An 18,317-nucleotide genomic window follows, 5' to 3' on the forward strand; every position below is an offset into this window, starting at 1 on the left:
CAATACAGAATGATAAGCATTTCTGATAGTTCCAACAAAAATCTTAACTTTGAGAATCTCCCACCCCCTTTTTAAAATGAAACGACGTGTTAGACATCAGGTTAATTTTATTTAATATAATATTCAAACATGAAATGCCCTGGTAAGATATGACTCGTAGATAAGTATACATAAATTTGTATATTCTCCTATTACTTATTACAGCATTTAATTTCTTTTTCAAGTTTAAAAAATACTTTCAAATGGAAACGTGCCTTGACAGATGACAAAACCCACCATATCTCAAGAAATTCAAAGATTATAGATCATAAAGTTACAAGTGTGATTGCATTTAGCAGAATTTTTCCGAGCAAGTTCAAGATGAAAACGATGAAGATGTCAACACTCTGATACTGTAGATTTAAGAACTGGATCTGTACCATCTGAAGATCAAAATACTATATGTGCATCTACCAGGATATATACGGACGGAGACGAAGATCTCAGCTGTCATGCTGTGTGATCAGTTCTTCATTCCTTCCCCAACTTACAAAACAATTTCATGTTTGTATTGGGAGGAGGTAAGTTTGTTCTGAACATTGCCAGAGAAGTAAGCCAAATTAAACAAATGCCACATACTCTTTTTTTTTTCTTATTTTTAAAAAAATTACCAGAAAGAAGTATAGGTATAGTTCTATGCACTCAAGTGTCTGGAGTCAGAAACAATTAGTTCATACTAATAAGCATAAAACCAATTTTTCCATGGCAAATCTATCCCTTCCGAATAGTAAGTCTCAAGTGTTTTACAGGTCTCATTATCACTGAACATTTATTTTTTTTAGGAAACAATCCTTTTTACAGTAAGGTCTATGTACAACACAGTGTTCTATACAGAAATGCTCTTATTAAACTGTATATAAGTAGAGTGACAGACAGATGGCAAACCGTTGCTTATTTCTTTCAGTATCACCATAGAGAAAAACACAATATTTAAGTCCCACAGGCTTCTGTCACTCTTCAATGAATCCAAGCATTGTGTAACATCATTTGCCAACGAAGCACAGGGGAGAGAGACATTACTTAATAGGACAATCCTGACAAGACATTTATCCGGGATTTTTCAACGGTGCACATACAAAATGTTCCTGAATAGTGCAAAAAAATGCAGGCAAATTAACTACCTTGTCAGTCCAAATAACAAACCAATCAATTACATTCTATCCAAGCCTGACAAGCAAACTCAATGTTTTGTCATAATAAGCTTATAGTTGAGACAAGGTAGCTGTTCTCCTTTACTTTAGGTATTCTATTGAGAGCTTTATCCACATTTAAAAATCCTATTATAAAAGGTTTCCACGATTGCCTCCGAGGATGAGTTGTGGCAGAGTTGTGTCTCATGAAGGGAATCTACACAGTAAAGTGATAAGAAAAAAATATTAACATTGAAAGATCATAGCAGCTCTCCTCTGTCTTATGAAACATTTTAACATCACACCAAATTTAAGCAATATGTATGCTCAGATCCAAATACTTAGACACCCACACCAAATTTTTAAGAGTCTCTAAGTGTCAAAACATTAAACTGAGTTAAGTATAGCATCCTTATAACTCTTATAACTTTTTCTCAATACAGCTCAAAGAACAAAGGTAGTCCACCACAAGACAATGAAGATAATTTTGGTTTCTTTTTTTTAATCATATAAGCAACAATTTAAAACAAGTAGGCTTGATTGTGAAGCTAGCATTTTCCTCAGATTTGCAACCATACAGAAATGAAGCTACGAGACTGTCTACAAGCACAAACATGGGCACTATGTTAAAATCTTAAAAAAATGTTTGTTTTATAGAATAGCACTTGAAAGAAAACAAGTCTTAGGATTTAGGAAGGACTAAGTAAGGAAGGGTTTCTTTCAAAATGCACTGTAATAATTCAGTATATAAAGGGCTTTTGTCACTTCTGAAAAAATATCTTTGAGTCAATAATTCCAAAGCCTTCACAGCTTTTTCTTTTCCTACTTGTACTTTTGACACTCATGACATACATACTTTTCAAGAATGCTTTTAAAAAGATCAATACAATTTTAAAGTGCTGATTCTCTACATTTAAATTCCTTAAAGCACTTCCCATACAGTAAATTAAAGTATCCTAGAGCAATATGAGATTTTAATTAGGAAAGCATCTATGTTGTCTTTAAGATGAGCATATGCATTTTGAAAGACAGATCAATAAGAAGTCTCCATCACCACATATGGTGTTTTTTAAATTTGAAATATATTTAAGTAGAATTGTAAATAAAAAAGAAAGTGCTGTCAGACTTTGATAAAATATAACAGCCTGATGAACAGGAGCCATCTTGTTGCTGCATGTTAAAACAAAAATTCTTTGCAACCGAATTTTAGTCTTGAGTATAAGGATTTTGAGTCTAAGAAATAGAGGGACACCAAGAAGTACCATATGTAAATCCACTCCCAGTTCTCACTTCATCTCTTACTTGAGACATGATTAAAATTTTAAATTGGGTGCCCTGAACTGCAATTCAACAGTGCAATTTTGAACTTTTAAAGAAAACTGAAGAAAAGCTTAGCTGTAAGACAAAAATACTCTCCATAGTCATCTCATTACAATCCCCTTCCATTACTGAGTGCAACTAGTTTTGTTCTGACAGCCTCAGTGGGTTAGGTTAACATGGGTGCACACTGAAATGCAGAAACTTGAAGGGTAGCATCAGAAACAATCAAGATAAACTGAAGGCATCTGTGCCATCTCTACCCTCTCACAGCAATGTCAGCAGCTGCAACTGTACCGTTTCAGTCAGGTCATCAGAATATGACAGAATATGACAGAATATGCCCCATCTGGGCTAACAAGATTTGGGCAGGAATACAGCAACCCGTACTTTAAATACAAGGGTTTTTATTTTGGTTTCTCTAAACGAGTGAATGAGCATGTGAATATGTGTATACACACAAATACATGTATGCATATCTACATATAACTGCACTTAGCTATAAATTTATATTTATAAATTATTTTTACATAAAAATTTTATCCATGTAAACATGTTTTTTATATATAAAACCAACTTCACAGCTGAACCAATAAAATAATCAGTTCAATTTTAATAAGCTCACAAATCAAAGTAATTAAGTACAAACAAGAGAAAATGTGCAATTACTGAGCAAAGATGCTAATATTCTGTAGCACTTTAGGTAAGGCTGTAAGAATACCAACATCATGTAGAAAGTGTAAGTAACCTACACCTGCACTAGTTATTCTGATAGTATTTCTTTGTATTGCATTTTTATTGGTGACAACATATCAAGAAATTTAGAAGGATATTAGAATATTTACTCATATATTAAAGGGAAATTATTATTTAAATGATTGGACAATTTTTCCATTTCTACTCTATTAAATATTTAACTTGACATCATTTATTTTACATGTTCTAGGGTTATCTTCACCCTCTAATGTTTGAAATATTATTAATTATGGAATCACTACTGGCTTTGTTTAAACAAGTGAAAGATTTTTTTTTTTTTTTTGTTCTAGCAAGTGAAAGACTGGTAAAAGACAAAGGAATATGAATGTATAAATAAAATAGCTTGTAATTACTGTAGTTAATTGTATTATTGTTATACAATAGCAAACTCATCTGATAACTGATTACTGTCCTGAGACCACCTGCATTGATGACATTTCTCCTGCTCTAGTTTTTCCTTCTGCTCTTCTTCCATCCCTATATACCATTTGCCAGCCCCTCCTCAGCCAAAGAACTGCCCCATTCCTGTACATCCATTCAAATTTCTACTGACTGAAGTACCCAGAGCTGTCTTCAATAGCTGAACTTGTATTTACAGCCTCACATAGGAAAAGGATTTAGTGAGCACAAAAAGTCTGAAACAACAATGGTGAGCAAAACTGAACAGCCTTCCTCTCTTACCACTAGATACAACAAGAAAAAAAAAAAAGGAAAAAAAGAAAGAAAAAAGAAATAAGAAAACATCACAGAGAATGCCATAATAGATGCTTTGAACAGGAAGGTTCTCAACTGCATATTTGGTCCTTTAGAAGAGTTCTCTCCCAGCTCTCTTTCAATCCAGGACAAAAAGTAATTATTAAAGCACTTTGCTTCAAATTTTGGTACAAAGAGGGAGAAACACACCAACCTCTGTCCTCCCTAACTGCACACGGCTGTCATCTGCTTCCTCACTTAAGTAACTATTATATATTATTTACTTAATATTATTATGTGGGTGTCTAAGAATATGTGTAGATATCCTTTTGAAAAGGCTTTATAGGACAAGAAACCCCACAAGTTATTTCAATGCTTTCCACTCCTCATTTCTGTAACAGACACGGAAAATTGCAAATCGCAGACAAAGGTAATGCTTATGTTTTGATCCTGGTTCTCTTTTAGCAATTTTAATACTTGCCTTCATCAGGTTAAATACGTGTTGTAAGAGCAATGTTTCTGGCTGCTAACTGGGCACAAGTAAAAATACATTCTCAACCACAATGTAAAATCAAGGGTCTGTTTCAGTATACCTTACCAACTCCAAAAAATTAGGACTCTCCCACTAGGTTAAGTCTGCTAAGCCTAAAGAGGAATGTGGGGTATTTGCGTATAATTGTAACGAGGTAAAGATGATAGGTAATATGCATTTTTAAAGTTCAGGCTGCTCAAGGTACACCTCATCTCAGAAATCAATCTGTACCAAACAGCTCTGTTAAGTGGGTAAGATTTACTGAGTTCTTTAGAGGGAAGAAAAAACACAAACCAGACTCCAAAAACAATGATGAGAAATGTGTTTTCTAGACATTGCTAATTACTTCAATTTTCTCAGTATTGATCAAGTTATAAATATTAATAAATGCTTCCTGAACAGTTACAGATATTTATCTGCTAATATACACACTGATTAGCCTGTAAAAAAGTTATCTGCCTGACAAAAGATCACAGCATCTGAGGTACCAGTGGAACAGAAGAGCTCTGCTTTATCTTAGTAACTGTCACACAGGAACAAAAATAATGACATTTAGAGCTGGTCACTGCATAAACATGTTGACTGTCATGATTTACAGAATTCTGTTCTTCCCAGTACTTTTATGTCCACTTCAAAACAAGAACACATTTTCAAACTACTTCAGAGGAAGATTATACTTTTAGTACTGAATGAAACCATTTCACATATACGATACCAATATTTTACTTAATCTTTTGTATAGGATATGTAATTTTTCTTCATTCTGCACTGTCTTTGTGAATACAATCTTCTGAGAACCCATGAAAAATATCCAGTCAATATGCTCAATACTCTACATGAAACCCAGCTTTCTCTTTTAAATTACTGCATTTACAGACCTTGTCACAACAAGGTCCCTGATGTTATCAAGGAAATTTCAAGATACTGTAATCACTGGCAAAACTCAGTGACTTGACAAGAGAAATTTGGGCCAGAAGACTTCAATGGCTTGAAAGGAAGGTTATTGAGTGATGTAATTTCATTTGGATGGGACTGATTCCAATTGATCTGTTTTCGCAATGCATATCTTGCCTTTGCAGCCGCCTCTATCTGATTCAGTGCTAAACTGCAAAGAGTGACTATTCCTTTCCACTTAAAGCGAAACTCTTCCTTCCTCCTGCTATCATTTTGAATGAGCACGAGGAGCCCATTTTCAAGTATAATCTCTCTACTCACTGCAAAAAACCCCATTCAACTGAATGCCAACCCATAAATTCAACTGAGTCTTGTGACTGCCGGTATCTGTATTATGTAAGTAAAAAACCAGATTATAGAGCATTATGTTTATCATCATTGTTATTATGAACTGAAAATATTGAGTTAGGGTTTGTATAACCCAAGGGCATATTGCAGTACAAAATAATTCTCAATCCCAACCGCACAATATCATGTAATCTACACTGTATTAGACTGTACTTATTTTCAGTTGAGTACTTATATTCAAAAGAAAAAAAAACACCCTATGCTTGGTATGCAATAAGCATAATAATTAATATTTGGTTACATGATCTATGAAATCAAATCTTCCCATACAAGTATGTTTTTCCACAGTTTTAACAGAAAATAAGTGTACCATTAGGAACCTCACAATTTAAGTTAATTTTAAACTGCACAAAAGCTACGGGGGGAAAAAAAGCCATATATAGGTCGTTGCAAAGCTTTGAGAGGAGTATTGATGAATAAAGTAATCATCATTATATGCTAATGAAACTGAATCAGGATGTGGCAATAGATGTGAGCAATGTGTAGTTGACAGGTCAACTAAATTGCCCTTTATTCACCCAGCTTTAGTGTTATGCTGTCTGTGCACACAAAACATGTTTGACCAACAAAACATGTGACTTGCTGGTTTAGACATAAATGTGAGCTTTCCTCTGGTAATTAAATGAGCAGTGAAAATGGAGTTAAAGATCAGCTGCCAGTCCTTCTCTGCCTTTCCAACTTTTTGTACCACAGGAGATTATAGCTCTGCTCAATTTCACTCTTTATGTCTAATCTATATACTTCCTTATTTTAAGAGCTTTCAGGTGTCTAGCAGCAGCAGCAACATTCAGGCCACTCTGAAGCAACGTGCACAGCAGATATGCCTGCAGAAACACCTCCAGCAAAAACACGACTGACCCTCAGTACTGATCACTTTGCCTGCCTGAACCCAGAACTTCAGCTCTGTTCACAGCAATGGATATAGAGGATCTTCTCTGTAAAATTATGCGCTCCAAAGGTAAGTAATGAATTCATCTATCAGTAAACTCAAAAGCATAAACTCAATAAAAATATGTACATTTTATATATTAGACGGCTTTGTATTGTGAGTACTGTCACTCACTGTAACTGTTTCTGTTAATGTGGGAACTGTGACTCCTTAAGTACTGTATAAATATACTAGCATACCATTAATCTTACAGATCAAATATTTTATTGGAAATAAAAATCAAGACTTTCTTCAAATACACAACTTGCTTCTTATTGCTATTATTTATAAACCATATTTTGAGAAGCATTTTAACTAGCAGAGCCATATAATACAGTAAATTAGATTTTAATATTGATTTGAAATTAAAAAAAAAACCTGAATAGAGTCTTTTAAATTTAAAAGAAAAAACAAAAAAAATCAAACAGTGTGAAGGTTATTTTTTCAATTTTGGGATATAAAATAAAGTCTAAAGTTACTATTATAATTGTTCTGTTTATATTTGCAGAAAAATTAATTAGATTAAGTAATTTATTGGGCTGCCTCTTTATCAGTGGGTATGGATGAATTCTGACAGAAAAAAATCTAAATTTCACTTCACTGTTTCACTTTCAACACTGGACAGTCAACACCAGATACTGGACTCCACAGTTTTCATACTGTTTTCAGTGAAAATACAGGCCTAAGCCTGTAAGTTAGCCATCAGTTATTGATAGTTTATTGATATCTGTGAAGCATTTAGAACCTTCTGTGTGACTTCACTACGTTAAAATCTAAGCATGACTATCACAAATGCTACAAAACAAGCCGAAGTAGGAACTCTGGTTTCTTGTTCTGCTGCTCTACCAAGCACAAGTCTAAAACACAGATTCAGAGCCTGGGAGATGGACATTTTTTTCCTCTTTTCAAAGTAAATTATTCTTTAAGATATTTATAAGGGTTTTTTCCTCTCAAATCTCCCAGTCAAAGAAACCTTAAAACTGTAACAGTTCTACTCTTAAGACATTCAAAAGTCTCTACAGGATCACAGAGAACCTCTTCATCAAGCTGCTGTGTATCACAGTCCAGGTCAAAACCTGTGATGCACTTGCTCCTATGCTTATGATATCAATTATGATCCAGTTTTATTTATAAATTAGACTGAAAATATTAATGGCACTAGTGACATTTTATGGCTTATTGGAACATTGAGTGCAGAAAACAAAGTGAGGTGCAAGTACAATCTCTTACCACTGCTTTAGCTTAAAATTACAGAAGAATTTACTACTTCTCCATAAGGAAGACCATAAAAAGCTTTGGAAGAGGAAATGTTGGCTTGTCAAAGCCAGTGCTAGGCTGAATCTTGCAGGAAGCTGTCACGAAATGCAAGGTTGCAAAGTGAAAGGGGTATGATTTTTAAAAGAAAATTTACTCAGAGCTCAGAGAAATAAAGCAGAATGGGCTATGTACGCAATGCCTTAGAGCTCAACGCATCAGCAGGCACGGTGAAAACAGCCTCAGGCCTCCATGCCTACCAGTGTGACATGGGATAGAGAAGGACAGCCAACAGTAGGAAAGCAGCAAGTACAGGTCTGGTCTGTTTGGATATATTCCAGTCCATTGGAATTACTCAATGTTTCTGAAACAGATGTTTGTTATCTCTGTCAGACTCCTGTGTAGATCTAAGAAACACCATTACAGCCAAGGCAGGACTCCGAAAACTGAAAAATGCTAATCTTAAAGTGGTGAGACATGCACAATAAAAAACTATATTAAGTAGTACCTAAGAATTCATGGGCTCTTTGGCCTTGTCCCTGTACTGGGAAAGATCAAGGGATCCATTGTCAAATACAGGAAAGTAACAGAGCACTCAGCAAAGATTTAATAAGGGTAGAGGGGTTGCTCATATTTGAAACAACTAATGACATGCTGTGTGAAAGAGGGAAGAGCAATGGTTGAAACACACCAAAAGGTGTCCAGCATAAGGCTTTTCCATCAGCCTGGTACAGCATTTTCCTTATCAAGCTGAAAACAAGGCTGGATAATAGGTCAAAAAGCTAGCTGGAGTCAAAGGGCAGAAGACAATAGCTTGAGCTCTAGATGCTGTCCAGTAACAAAGTACCCCAGGGAGGCAGGGGAGAGAGAACTGGCGTATAAGGCGTATCAGCCAGCCAAGGGAGGGGATTGTCCTGCTCTGCTCTGCACTGTGGCGACCTCACCTCGAGTGCTGGAGGCAGTTTTGGGTGCCACAATTTGTAAGAAAGACATTATACTGCTAGAGAGCGTCCAAAGGAAGAAAATGAAGACGGTAAAGGGCCTTGAGGAGAAGCCGTATGAGAAGTGCCTGAGGTCACTTGGTCTGTTCAGCCTGGAGACCTCACTGCAGTTACAACTTCCTCATGAGGGGAAGATGATGGGCAGGCACTGAACTCTTCTCTGTGGTGCCCAGTGCCAGAACCCAAGGGAATGGCCTGAAATTGTGTCAGGGGAGGTTTTAAGTTACATATTAGAAAAACATTTTTCACCCAGAGGGTGGCTGGGCTCTGGAATAGGCTCCCCAGGAAAGAGGTCACAGCACCAGACCTGGCAGCGTTCAAAAAGTGTAGACAATACTCTCGGGCTCATGGTGTGGTTCTTGGGAATGGTCCTATGCAGGGATTGGACTCAGTGACTGAGGGTCTCTTCCAACTCAGCACATTCTGTGAATCTTTGATTTTGGGGCTGACAGCGCTACCAAACTCTTCTTAGTTGAGAGAGGGAGGGCTCTCACCACAAGGGTTCACAGCCACAACCTTCATTTTGGAGGTTTAGAGGGGACACCGGCATATGCCTTTTCAGTACAAGGAATTGTGCAGTGACCTCAGGGATACTTATGCCTCAGCTCTGTGGGAACAAACAAATAAGAAGTTATGATAATTTGTTCTTGATATTCCAAAAGCTTTAATTTCCAGTATTAGAAAGCATTACCATCTGTGGTCAGGATGGGAAGCCATGATTCTGAATAAAATTCTGTGATGTCCAGTGTGAGGGTAAGTAGTGGATTTCTGTCAGTTATAAGGGATAAGAAATTTCCTTCCCAGCCCTCTTACAGGCAGTATCTGACCGTATGTAAGACAATAGTGTACTATAAGAGGTGTCTGAGACTGATTTATAATCAGTCTTGTGCACAAATAATAAAATATTGTGCCCTTGATGTCATCTTAAAATTCAATGGTATTAGTCATATTAAAGGCCCTTTCTAAGACTGACAGGTAATTTCATATTCTACTGAAACATAGACACTATAAACATCCCACCAAATAAAAGCCAGAAGAGGTTATACACATAAGTTTTGTAAGTAGAAGCATATCTAAAGCATTTTGGTAGCCATCAAAAAAACCCAAACAACCAAACCAAAAACAAAGCAAAAAAACCCAACCAAACAAAAAGCCAAGATACCCACTGAAAACTAGTATTATTCATTTATACTTACAACTCCACAATAAAAAGCTGTATACATGCAGTGGCCTAAAGAAAAATTTCAGATGTGTTTACAAAGGAAAGAGTAAGAAAACAAAAGCAGGGAAACTCCAATGCATTCACTTTAACAGTTCATACAAATTACCTGTATTTTAAAATAATCATCTTAACACAGGACTTTTTTTTTAACAGCCATAAAGTTTCTCAGTTTGATTGACAGATGTAGAAAAGCTTAACTTACAAAGCAAACATTTCACGTATTCCATTATAATTGCCTAGTTAATTTTCAGTATTAAAACTTTCTAAAAAGATAACAGGTGTCTAAGTGGAAATGGAGTATTTCTGAAACGCACAAAAAATGGAATTATAGTTTTCTTTCAAACTAATCCTGAAGTACGCAAAATTTAGTAATAGTTTTTCTCAAAGGAAGCCAGAAGTTAATCAATAGGTATAAACAATGGATGCATTTGTATTACATCATAATCAAGCTATATACTAAAAGCATTGTACAGCACTCCTGAAAAGGACTATTTAGACAATATACTTAGAACAACATTTGTTATAATACAGTTCATCTATACTATGGCTGAATGCATGCAAATAAAATTCAGACATAATAGAAAAATATTAAAAGGAATGACAATTATAAATTGTATTATACACAAAAATTTATTAATTAATAGCATTTAAGACCATGCTGAAAGATTGGGAACAGCGTACTGAGAAGATGTTCTCTTTGTGAAACTCTGTGTAGAGTATTAAATTAATAACTTCCAAAAGAACTACAAAAGTTCAGTGAAATCAAATACCATGATGTCCCTTGTAACATGCTTACTTAAGGTCTTCCTCAAATAATAAAAAAAGGACCCTTAAGAAAATTATTTCATCATGACAAAAAAATAAAAGTCAAGTAAAAGATTATGCAGATTTTTTGTCATGTCATTACCACAACTGTATTCTTGAATATTACTTTCAGCACATACATCAATAACCTAGTCTAGATAAAGCATGAAATTTGTTTCAACTAAATCAAGAGAAAAAACTACCTTTGTAGACAGGAAAATAATCAATTTTTTGGACATACATATTCTCATTATGTCTTGGCAGTAAAATCTACATGAAACAAACCTAAACTAAATGAAACCAGCAGGAAGAAGGGATGCCACACCCTGTAGCATGCTGGGTTTAAGGTGAATCGAATTATTCCATTTGATATTCAATTTTACCATTTTCCTGAACTTCTGTTACTGCTGCTATTGGGCACTTTTGGTCAGATGAGTTAACACTAGGTTCCCTCTAAAACATGTCAGATCTTTAGTCCAGCAGAAATCAAACAACTTTTAAAAGCAGGCTTAAATGCATTTCAAACAATGCATCTATATCAATTTCTATTTTCAAAACTTGAATTTGGGAGAAAAATAAGAAACAAAAGAATATTGTTTATCATCCTGCATGGTTTTGGAACGAAAGTAGATTCAGCCTCTTATTAGTGGTCATAGTCATTCTGAAATGCTCTTGTTCCCCCATATTCCTTTTCACCATTTTTTCCTCTCTAAAAGAAGATAACACAGAATGTGAATCTCTCAACCCATTAGAATGACAGGCAGACAAAAGGTAAATACGATGGATACAAAGAAGTTGAAGAACTTGATTTCAGAATAAGCACTGCAAAGTGCTTGAATCTGTGACTGTAATTTACTAATTTCTGAAATCTCTCCTTTCCTACTAATTTTTCAAGCAGAGAGGTGTTTTAATGCATAAATTGGGTTTATATTGTGTTTCATCGGATTTGTAATGTTCTTTCCCTGTTCCCCTTTTACTGTATCACGAGGTTTGTCCCTGCTCAGCTGCGCTCATCCCCCACACTGGAATGTAACCCGACTCTGTTCCACTCTCACCTTATCCCTGATTGGGCAGTGGCTTGTCCCTGCCTCTGGGCCCGTGCCCCCAGGGAAAAAGCCCCGGGAAGAGGGGGCTGGCTCTCTCTGGCACCGGTGAGCCCCCGGGAAAGATCTCCAGCCGGCAGGGCAGGACTCCAGAATAAAGCCGTGATATTCCCCCGGTGAGAGAGCAGGCTCTTTCCTTTTGCCATCGGCAGTCATCTGGTCTCATAAAGAAACATCACAATTGGTGCCCATTCCATGGGGCTCAAAGCCACAAGGGGCTCCCAGAAAGCTGGAAGAACCACTTGGGGAGCACATGGCCGAGGAATCTCATGCAGGTATGTGAGTCACGAAACATAGCCCACCCACGCAGAGATGCAGACCCATCAGGCTTGGCGTTCGCTGTGAAGTCTCTGAAACACAGGATTCTATAGGCCAGGGCTGTTGTTTTCTCCTTTGGACTTAAAGAACCCATTGGAGTGCTGCAAAGAAGCCCACGAACTGCAGGCTGCTCCCAGAGAAAGTGACCACATGTTTGTGGAAAGCTGACCCTGGGATCCGAGACTGGAAGCTCTTTTTGCACCAAAAAGGGTCAGTCTCAGGTAAAAGGAGTGATTGGGAAAGAAAGGAAAAATTCGTCTGAACGCTGGATTTTTGGTGAGTACCACTTTGGGTTATCTAAGGGAAAATCTTTTTCAGAGGCAGTGATCCTCAGGGAAAAGGGGTTTTTCCTTTCGGGGAAGGTTTTTGCTTTCAGAGTAAACCTTCAGGGTGCTTTAATTGCACGTTCCTTTTGGCAGCCAGGGGGGGTGGGGGGGGGGTTAGAAAAGGTAACTATTTCCCCTTTTGGCCCTTTTTTTTCTCTCCAGCGAGGGTTTTTTAACTTTCGGTTATCCAGCCACAGTTAAAGGAGACACAGAAACTTAAAATCTGAGCCAAAAATGGTGCTAGGCTGTCTGTGTCTCAAAAAGGAGTCTATTATCAAATTTTAAGTGCCTTGGATAATAGCAAGACCCACTGTCCAAAGAAACACCACACAGAGGAAAACAGGAAAATGAAAATATTCCAAACTACTTGACTACTTTTTTAATTAACAGGTCAAGATAGATGAATGACAGCATGAAACATCAAGGAAAATACCTAACTAAACATGGAAATTTCGGAAAAAATACCCCTTTTTTATGAAGGGTTGCTGATTAATATATATTTGATTAATTGAGTCACATACCAACCTTTTTCTGCATTTAGAATAGAGTTTTAAAGTATGCAAAATAAATACATTGGAACTGTAACTATATAAGTTAATTATACTTTAGAATAATTTTCTTCATTCATGCTTACCGTTCGTACTTTTTCTTTTTTTAATAAATACTTTGCTACTTTTGTAAGTGTTTTGATTAATCAGTAAAGAACCCCTGTAATTTTGCAATCATAATAAATATCTTCTGCTACCTATAACAATGAAGTAGCTGAAAATTTACTAAGATGTCATTTTCCAGCATCATTGCTGGAAATCCCCACTCCCATTTCAGTGTCACTGTCTTGTCCGGACCATGGCAAACTTCTGATTTTTCACATAGGATACCTATCCCTATCCACAACTACCCCTCCCTGGTTCTTTATATAGTTTCAGTATCCCCCTTTCTCTGACTATTATCCACCTGGATTTCTTGTTGCAGTGTCTTTCTCTAACCAGTCCAACTTTGCTCAAGTCCTGAAGCTTGAAAAGTCTGCATTTTGCTGCCTCTACACACTATTTAAATTCTATTTTTTTACATTTACCATCCAAACTCAGGTCATTCTCCAGTCCTAGTCCCACCGTGATCTCCATACTGGGCTGCACCAGACAACCACAGCTCTGAGGTTTGTCTGTCTGTAGCCCAAGACCCTGTTTCATACAGCACGTCTGCAAGATTTTGGCTTAGCTTTACTGAAGAAACAAGCGTATAGTACAAATGCTAAACTCTGGTAAATGAGTAAAAAATTTCATCATGTCTGTTGATATGAAATGGTACAGAGTTTACTCCAGAGGAAAAAACAGAACAAAAAACTACATGAACATTAAACCCTGAGAATACAGTGGAGAATCCAAGGATAGCAGTTCAGCTAGATAAGGATCAGCCTGGTCCAAAGAACAGCAGAGGCTGAAATATCTTTACCTTACCAAAAACTGCCTGACAAGCAAAGATACATCAGACATCAGCACTGGGTGAGATATTCATACTGAAGCTTAGCCTAGTAAAACACTACTCCTCACCACAAGTGACTATGCGATTGTTGTGGATTCCTGAGTTCTGCACATCCTGCTCACATCTCTCTATGAATGACAAAAGATGACTCAGAAGAAGGGGAGTCACACACCTCTCCACACTCACTGCCCCATTTTACTACTTTTACTCTACTCTGCTCTCTCATCTAGTGCAGCATCACCGGTCATTGATACTCTCATTAACATCTTTCTTCTCAATCCACATTTCTGTTCCCTACAAGTCTTGTAACAACTCCAACTGTAGGGATAAATACACTCAAATAGCCCACAGCACACTAAGCACAGTGACAAATGACCTAAAACCTGCTCTACCATGACTCTGATAGTTATGAGGAAACTATTTCTCTCACAATATCCTTCAAAGCTTCCCTTTTCCAAGATTTCATCAAACTGACATAAATAAATTTGTCCTCTGTCCTTTGGAAAGAAAGGGAGGTCTTTGCCAAAATTCAATTTACTGATCAAAGACTTCATTTCACTTTTCTTAAAGGTATAAGGTGAGGGACATCTGGGCAAGACAGTACACTTGCTCAAGTCTCACCTTAAAAATTTTACCTGAGAACATCCAGACTAAAAGATACACAGGAGACATGAAGAATTCTGAATCCAAGTGACTGAAGTTATACAATAAGAAACTGAAAATGGGGTCTGGTACCACAATTACTACCACTGCCCAGTGTAGCTAACTTTCATCTATATCAATGCTAGTTAAATTCCAGAGAGTAAGCTTTGATAAGTTTCAGTCACAGACATTTTGCTTGATCATTTCCCCATCTTCCTTTTGCCATCTGTGAGTCAGTTATTTCAAAACAGTCATTGAATAGAATACTGTATAGAATACAAATAATCCATCATTCTTGATGAAATTGAGTGGTTTGATTTCCCTAATTCAGAAAAAAAAAATCCGTCTGAATTTGAAATAAATTACTTGAAGCTAACATTCTAAAAGAAGAACCAAACTTTCATAAGAAAGTGCTCCTGAAGAGAAAAAGCAACAAACATTTCTTTAGCTCATTCACTCATCAATGACTTCTCTAACTAATTCCAGATTTTCTCGCCCTTGTTGACAAAGACATAAAGTCTCGAATACAATGACCAACAGGCAGTTTTTTCCCAGAGGACGGGTGGCCAAGACAGAAGGAAATCTTTTGCCTGTCTGAACAATGAAAATTATGTATAAGTCTCACAAAATAACAAAATTAAAAATAACACGTAACACCCTCTAACACTGATGATTCTGGGCCTGTCAGAAAATAAATACACTCAAGCTACTGAAAAAGAAAACTGCAGCAATATTAAATATTTTTCGTTTTCTTCAACTTACTCATTAAACATATGTATTAAGCCCACTACCTTACTTTTGGGGCACTCCAGCATCCATCACAAGGGATTCAAAGGATAACTTAAAGGCTGACAATCCTCCAGCCCTCATGTTCTCCACCCATCATGAGGGACCTCATCCTTCTAGTGCAACACCACTAAATTTTCCCACCTCACACTTGTACCTGCTTTTTAGCTAAGTGTGGAGTTTTAGCTATGACATGACTTATTATTTTCTGGGGTTGGCAGAACTGGCAAAGAGACCATTCACAGTTGAGTTTTGTGAGTTTTCAGGTGTCTGCTGCCAGGTTACGTGATACAGCTCTTTTAATGCAATTTGACAGGTGGCCCCTGAAAGCTATGGTTGGGATGATATTTCAATGTAGTGAATTTTGTATGTCTTACCTGAATTTACATAGTGGAACCTCCTACAAAGATGTAGCTTCCAGCGGAAAACTGTAAGCATTAGCACTGGTAATTCTCCAGGATGCTGCTCAATGAATTCACCTTTTAAACTACAACTGCAAACTACAGCTATGACATGACTTTCCCAAGATACTAATTTATTAAGCAAAATTACTTTCTTGTTCTTTGGTAGTGTTCTTAATGACTTGCTATATTGACTACAGGAAGAAGCTTCTTTTATAATAAACTAAATTTTACCTGTTATATACATTTTTTTTTTTAATGTTTTCCTTTTAAGGACAATAAATACACTTTTTGTTTTGATTCAGCACCGGTGGAACCACACCAAGAGCACTGCATCCAATACTGGCCTCCTCAGGACAAAGAACATAATGGAGATACTGGAGTAAGTCCGACAAAGGGACTACGACGATGACTGGCTGGAGTATCTGTCATACAAGAATAGGCTAAGGCTGGAAATGAATTAGTCTGGAGGAAGAGAAGAACCAGTGAGAATCTTCTCACTGTGTAAATACATGTAAGGGAAGGAAAGACAGCCAAGACTTCTTAGTGGTGCCAGGAGAAAGGACAAGATGTAACAGGCAAAAACTGAAATAAAGGAGATTTTTAAATGTAAGATTTATTTTTTTTCCACGCTGAGGGGAACAAGCAACAGAATAAGCTGTCCAGAGAGGCTGCAGAGATTCATCCTTGGAGATACTCAAAACTCAACCAGACACTGCCTGGATTAACATGCTCTATCTGATTTGTTTTCATTTAAGGAGCTCAGTCTGGAAGTCTTTTCTAATCTCAAACATTCTGTGACTGTTTTTAATAGAAGCAGAAATTATTTAGAAAACCTTTCAAAATTAAAGAAAATTAAAGTCCTGCAGTTACTTTTTGTTTTTTAATGTGAAAATTTAAGATTACCTCTAGAGTTTTAAGAGCCCACTGGTTTTCTTATCTCTTTTTTACAGTAAGTGTTATTAAAAAACTGTCAGTAGATACTAGCAGACAGGCTGTTTTTATGTCAATTTAAACATTTTTTACTATGACAAAGTAGTACTTTTATTTTTCCTCTTTTCATCTGCTCTGCATTTTCAGATATTAAATTGCTGCTTTTGCAGTTTTATATACCTGTAGTTGCACATTCTCTCCAAAATGTAGAGAACTTCAACTAAATATTACTGCTCTCATCACTCAATAAGACTACTAAAGCTAGCACTACTGATTTTACTCACGTAACCCTAATTTCTTAACAGATATTAAATTTTCTTTCAAAAGAGGGCATTTTAATCATTTTTTACTCAAGTGCTTTTCCTAACATCCCTCCACAAACTCATACACTGTGGCATTTACAAGCTTCATCAAGGGAAAAAAAATCTAAAAGTTCTTTTCTTCTCCTGTCATTTATTAAGAAATGGTCTTCAATCCTGAAGCAAACAGCTCAATAAATAAGGTTATCCTTGTCAGTATTTCTCATGCTGTTACTGAATCCTGTTTGTTATTCTTTCTGAACATCTTCAAAAATCAACTGTTCTTTTTCAAGGCTGACTTTTTTTGTCACATTTTGCACACTCTCAAGTAATTTAACTTCTCCTCTTCTCAATTCTTGCATCATGAAATGTTAACACAGAATATGCACTGGAGGAAGCTGTCCCCAGCAGGGTCTAGACCGGATCTCTTCTAGCTTTCATGTGAAATTTCACATCTTTGTTCACTACTTGAAGTTTTACAGAATTTGCAAACTGGTTTCTCCTCTATTCGTTACTCATTTACTCTCTGCCTACGTAGCCCTTCTTCTGGCTCATTTCCTTTTCTCAGTTTTCCTGAAGCTCTGTCTTAGCCAGCATTTTCATATTTTCAGCTTTTTCACAAAATACTTTAAGAAATATAAATAATTTAAATAGAAATATAATTTAAATACCCTAAGTGTCTAAAAACCAATTGAGGTTCTCAAACAAAAATTTCTGTGGACTAGCACAGAGCCCTGCCAATTAAGCCAGCTATATATTCTGTTCCATCTTAATGTCAAGTTCAATAAGCATTTATAAAAGCACACTTCACTTCCAGAAAATTCTTCCACAAACCCCCTTGTGTAGTCAGAGTTTCTACACAAGTTAAAGGACAGACAATTCAGAAATGCATATAGATTCTACTCTCCCAGAAAGAGCCTTATAAAGGAAATAAGAATAAAATTCACAACTACAATGGATTTTGCCATTTCATAAAGACAGAGTTTAGACATGAATTTTTTGGTTTATTTGCTTTTCTTCAGGCATAAACCTGTCTGTGCTCACACTTG

General features: G+C 36.4%; 1 protein-coding gene across 3 annotated transcripts in view; it reads right to left on the reverse strand.

Annotated features, from left to right (window-relative positions):
- The window catches only part of PHF14 (PHD finger protein 14), a 163,654-nt gene that overhangs the window by 63,298 nt on the left and 82,039 nt on the right, over positions 1-18,317 (reverse strand). The window contains exon 17 of one of the 3 annotated variants that reach the window (XM_040072375.2): positions 93-1,386. The exons of the other annotated variants lie outside the window; for them this stretch is intronic. Coding sequence (XP_039928309.1) covers positions 1,374-1,386 — 13 coding nt within the window. The 3' untranslated portion in view covers positions 93-1,373. Of the gene's footprint in view, positions 1-92; positions 1,387-18,317 lie in introns of those variants that run through there. 3 annotated transcript variants of the gene reach the window in all.

This window comes from Hirundo rustica, chromosome 1 (assembly GCF_015227805.2).
Source record: "Hirundo rustica isolate bHirRus1 chromosome 1, bHirRus1.pri.v3, whole genome shotgun sequence".
In the NCBI taxonomy this organism is placed as follows: Eukaryota; Metazoa; Chordata; class Aves; order Passeriformes; family Hirundinidae; genus Hirundo; species Hirundo rustica.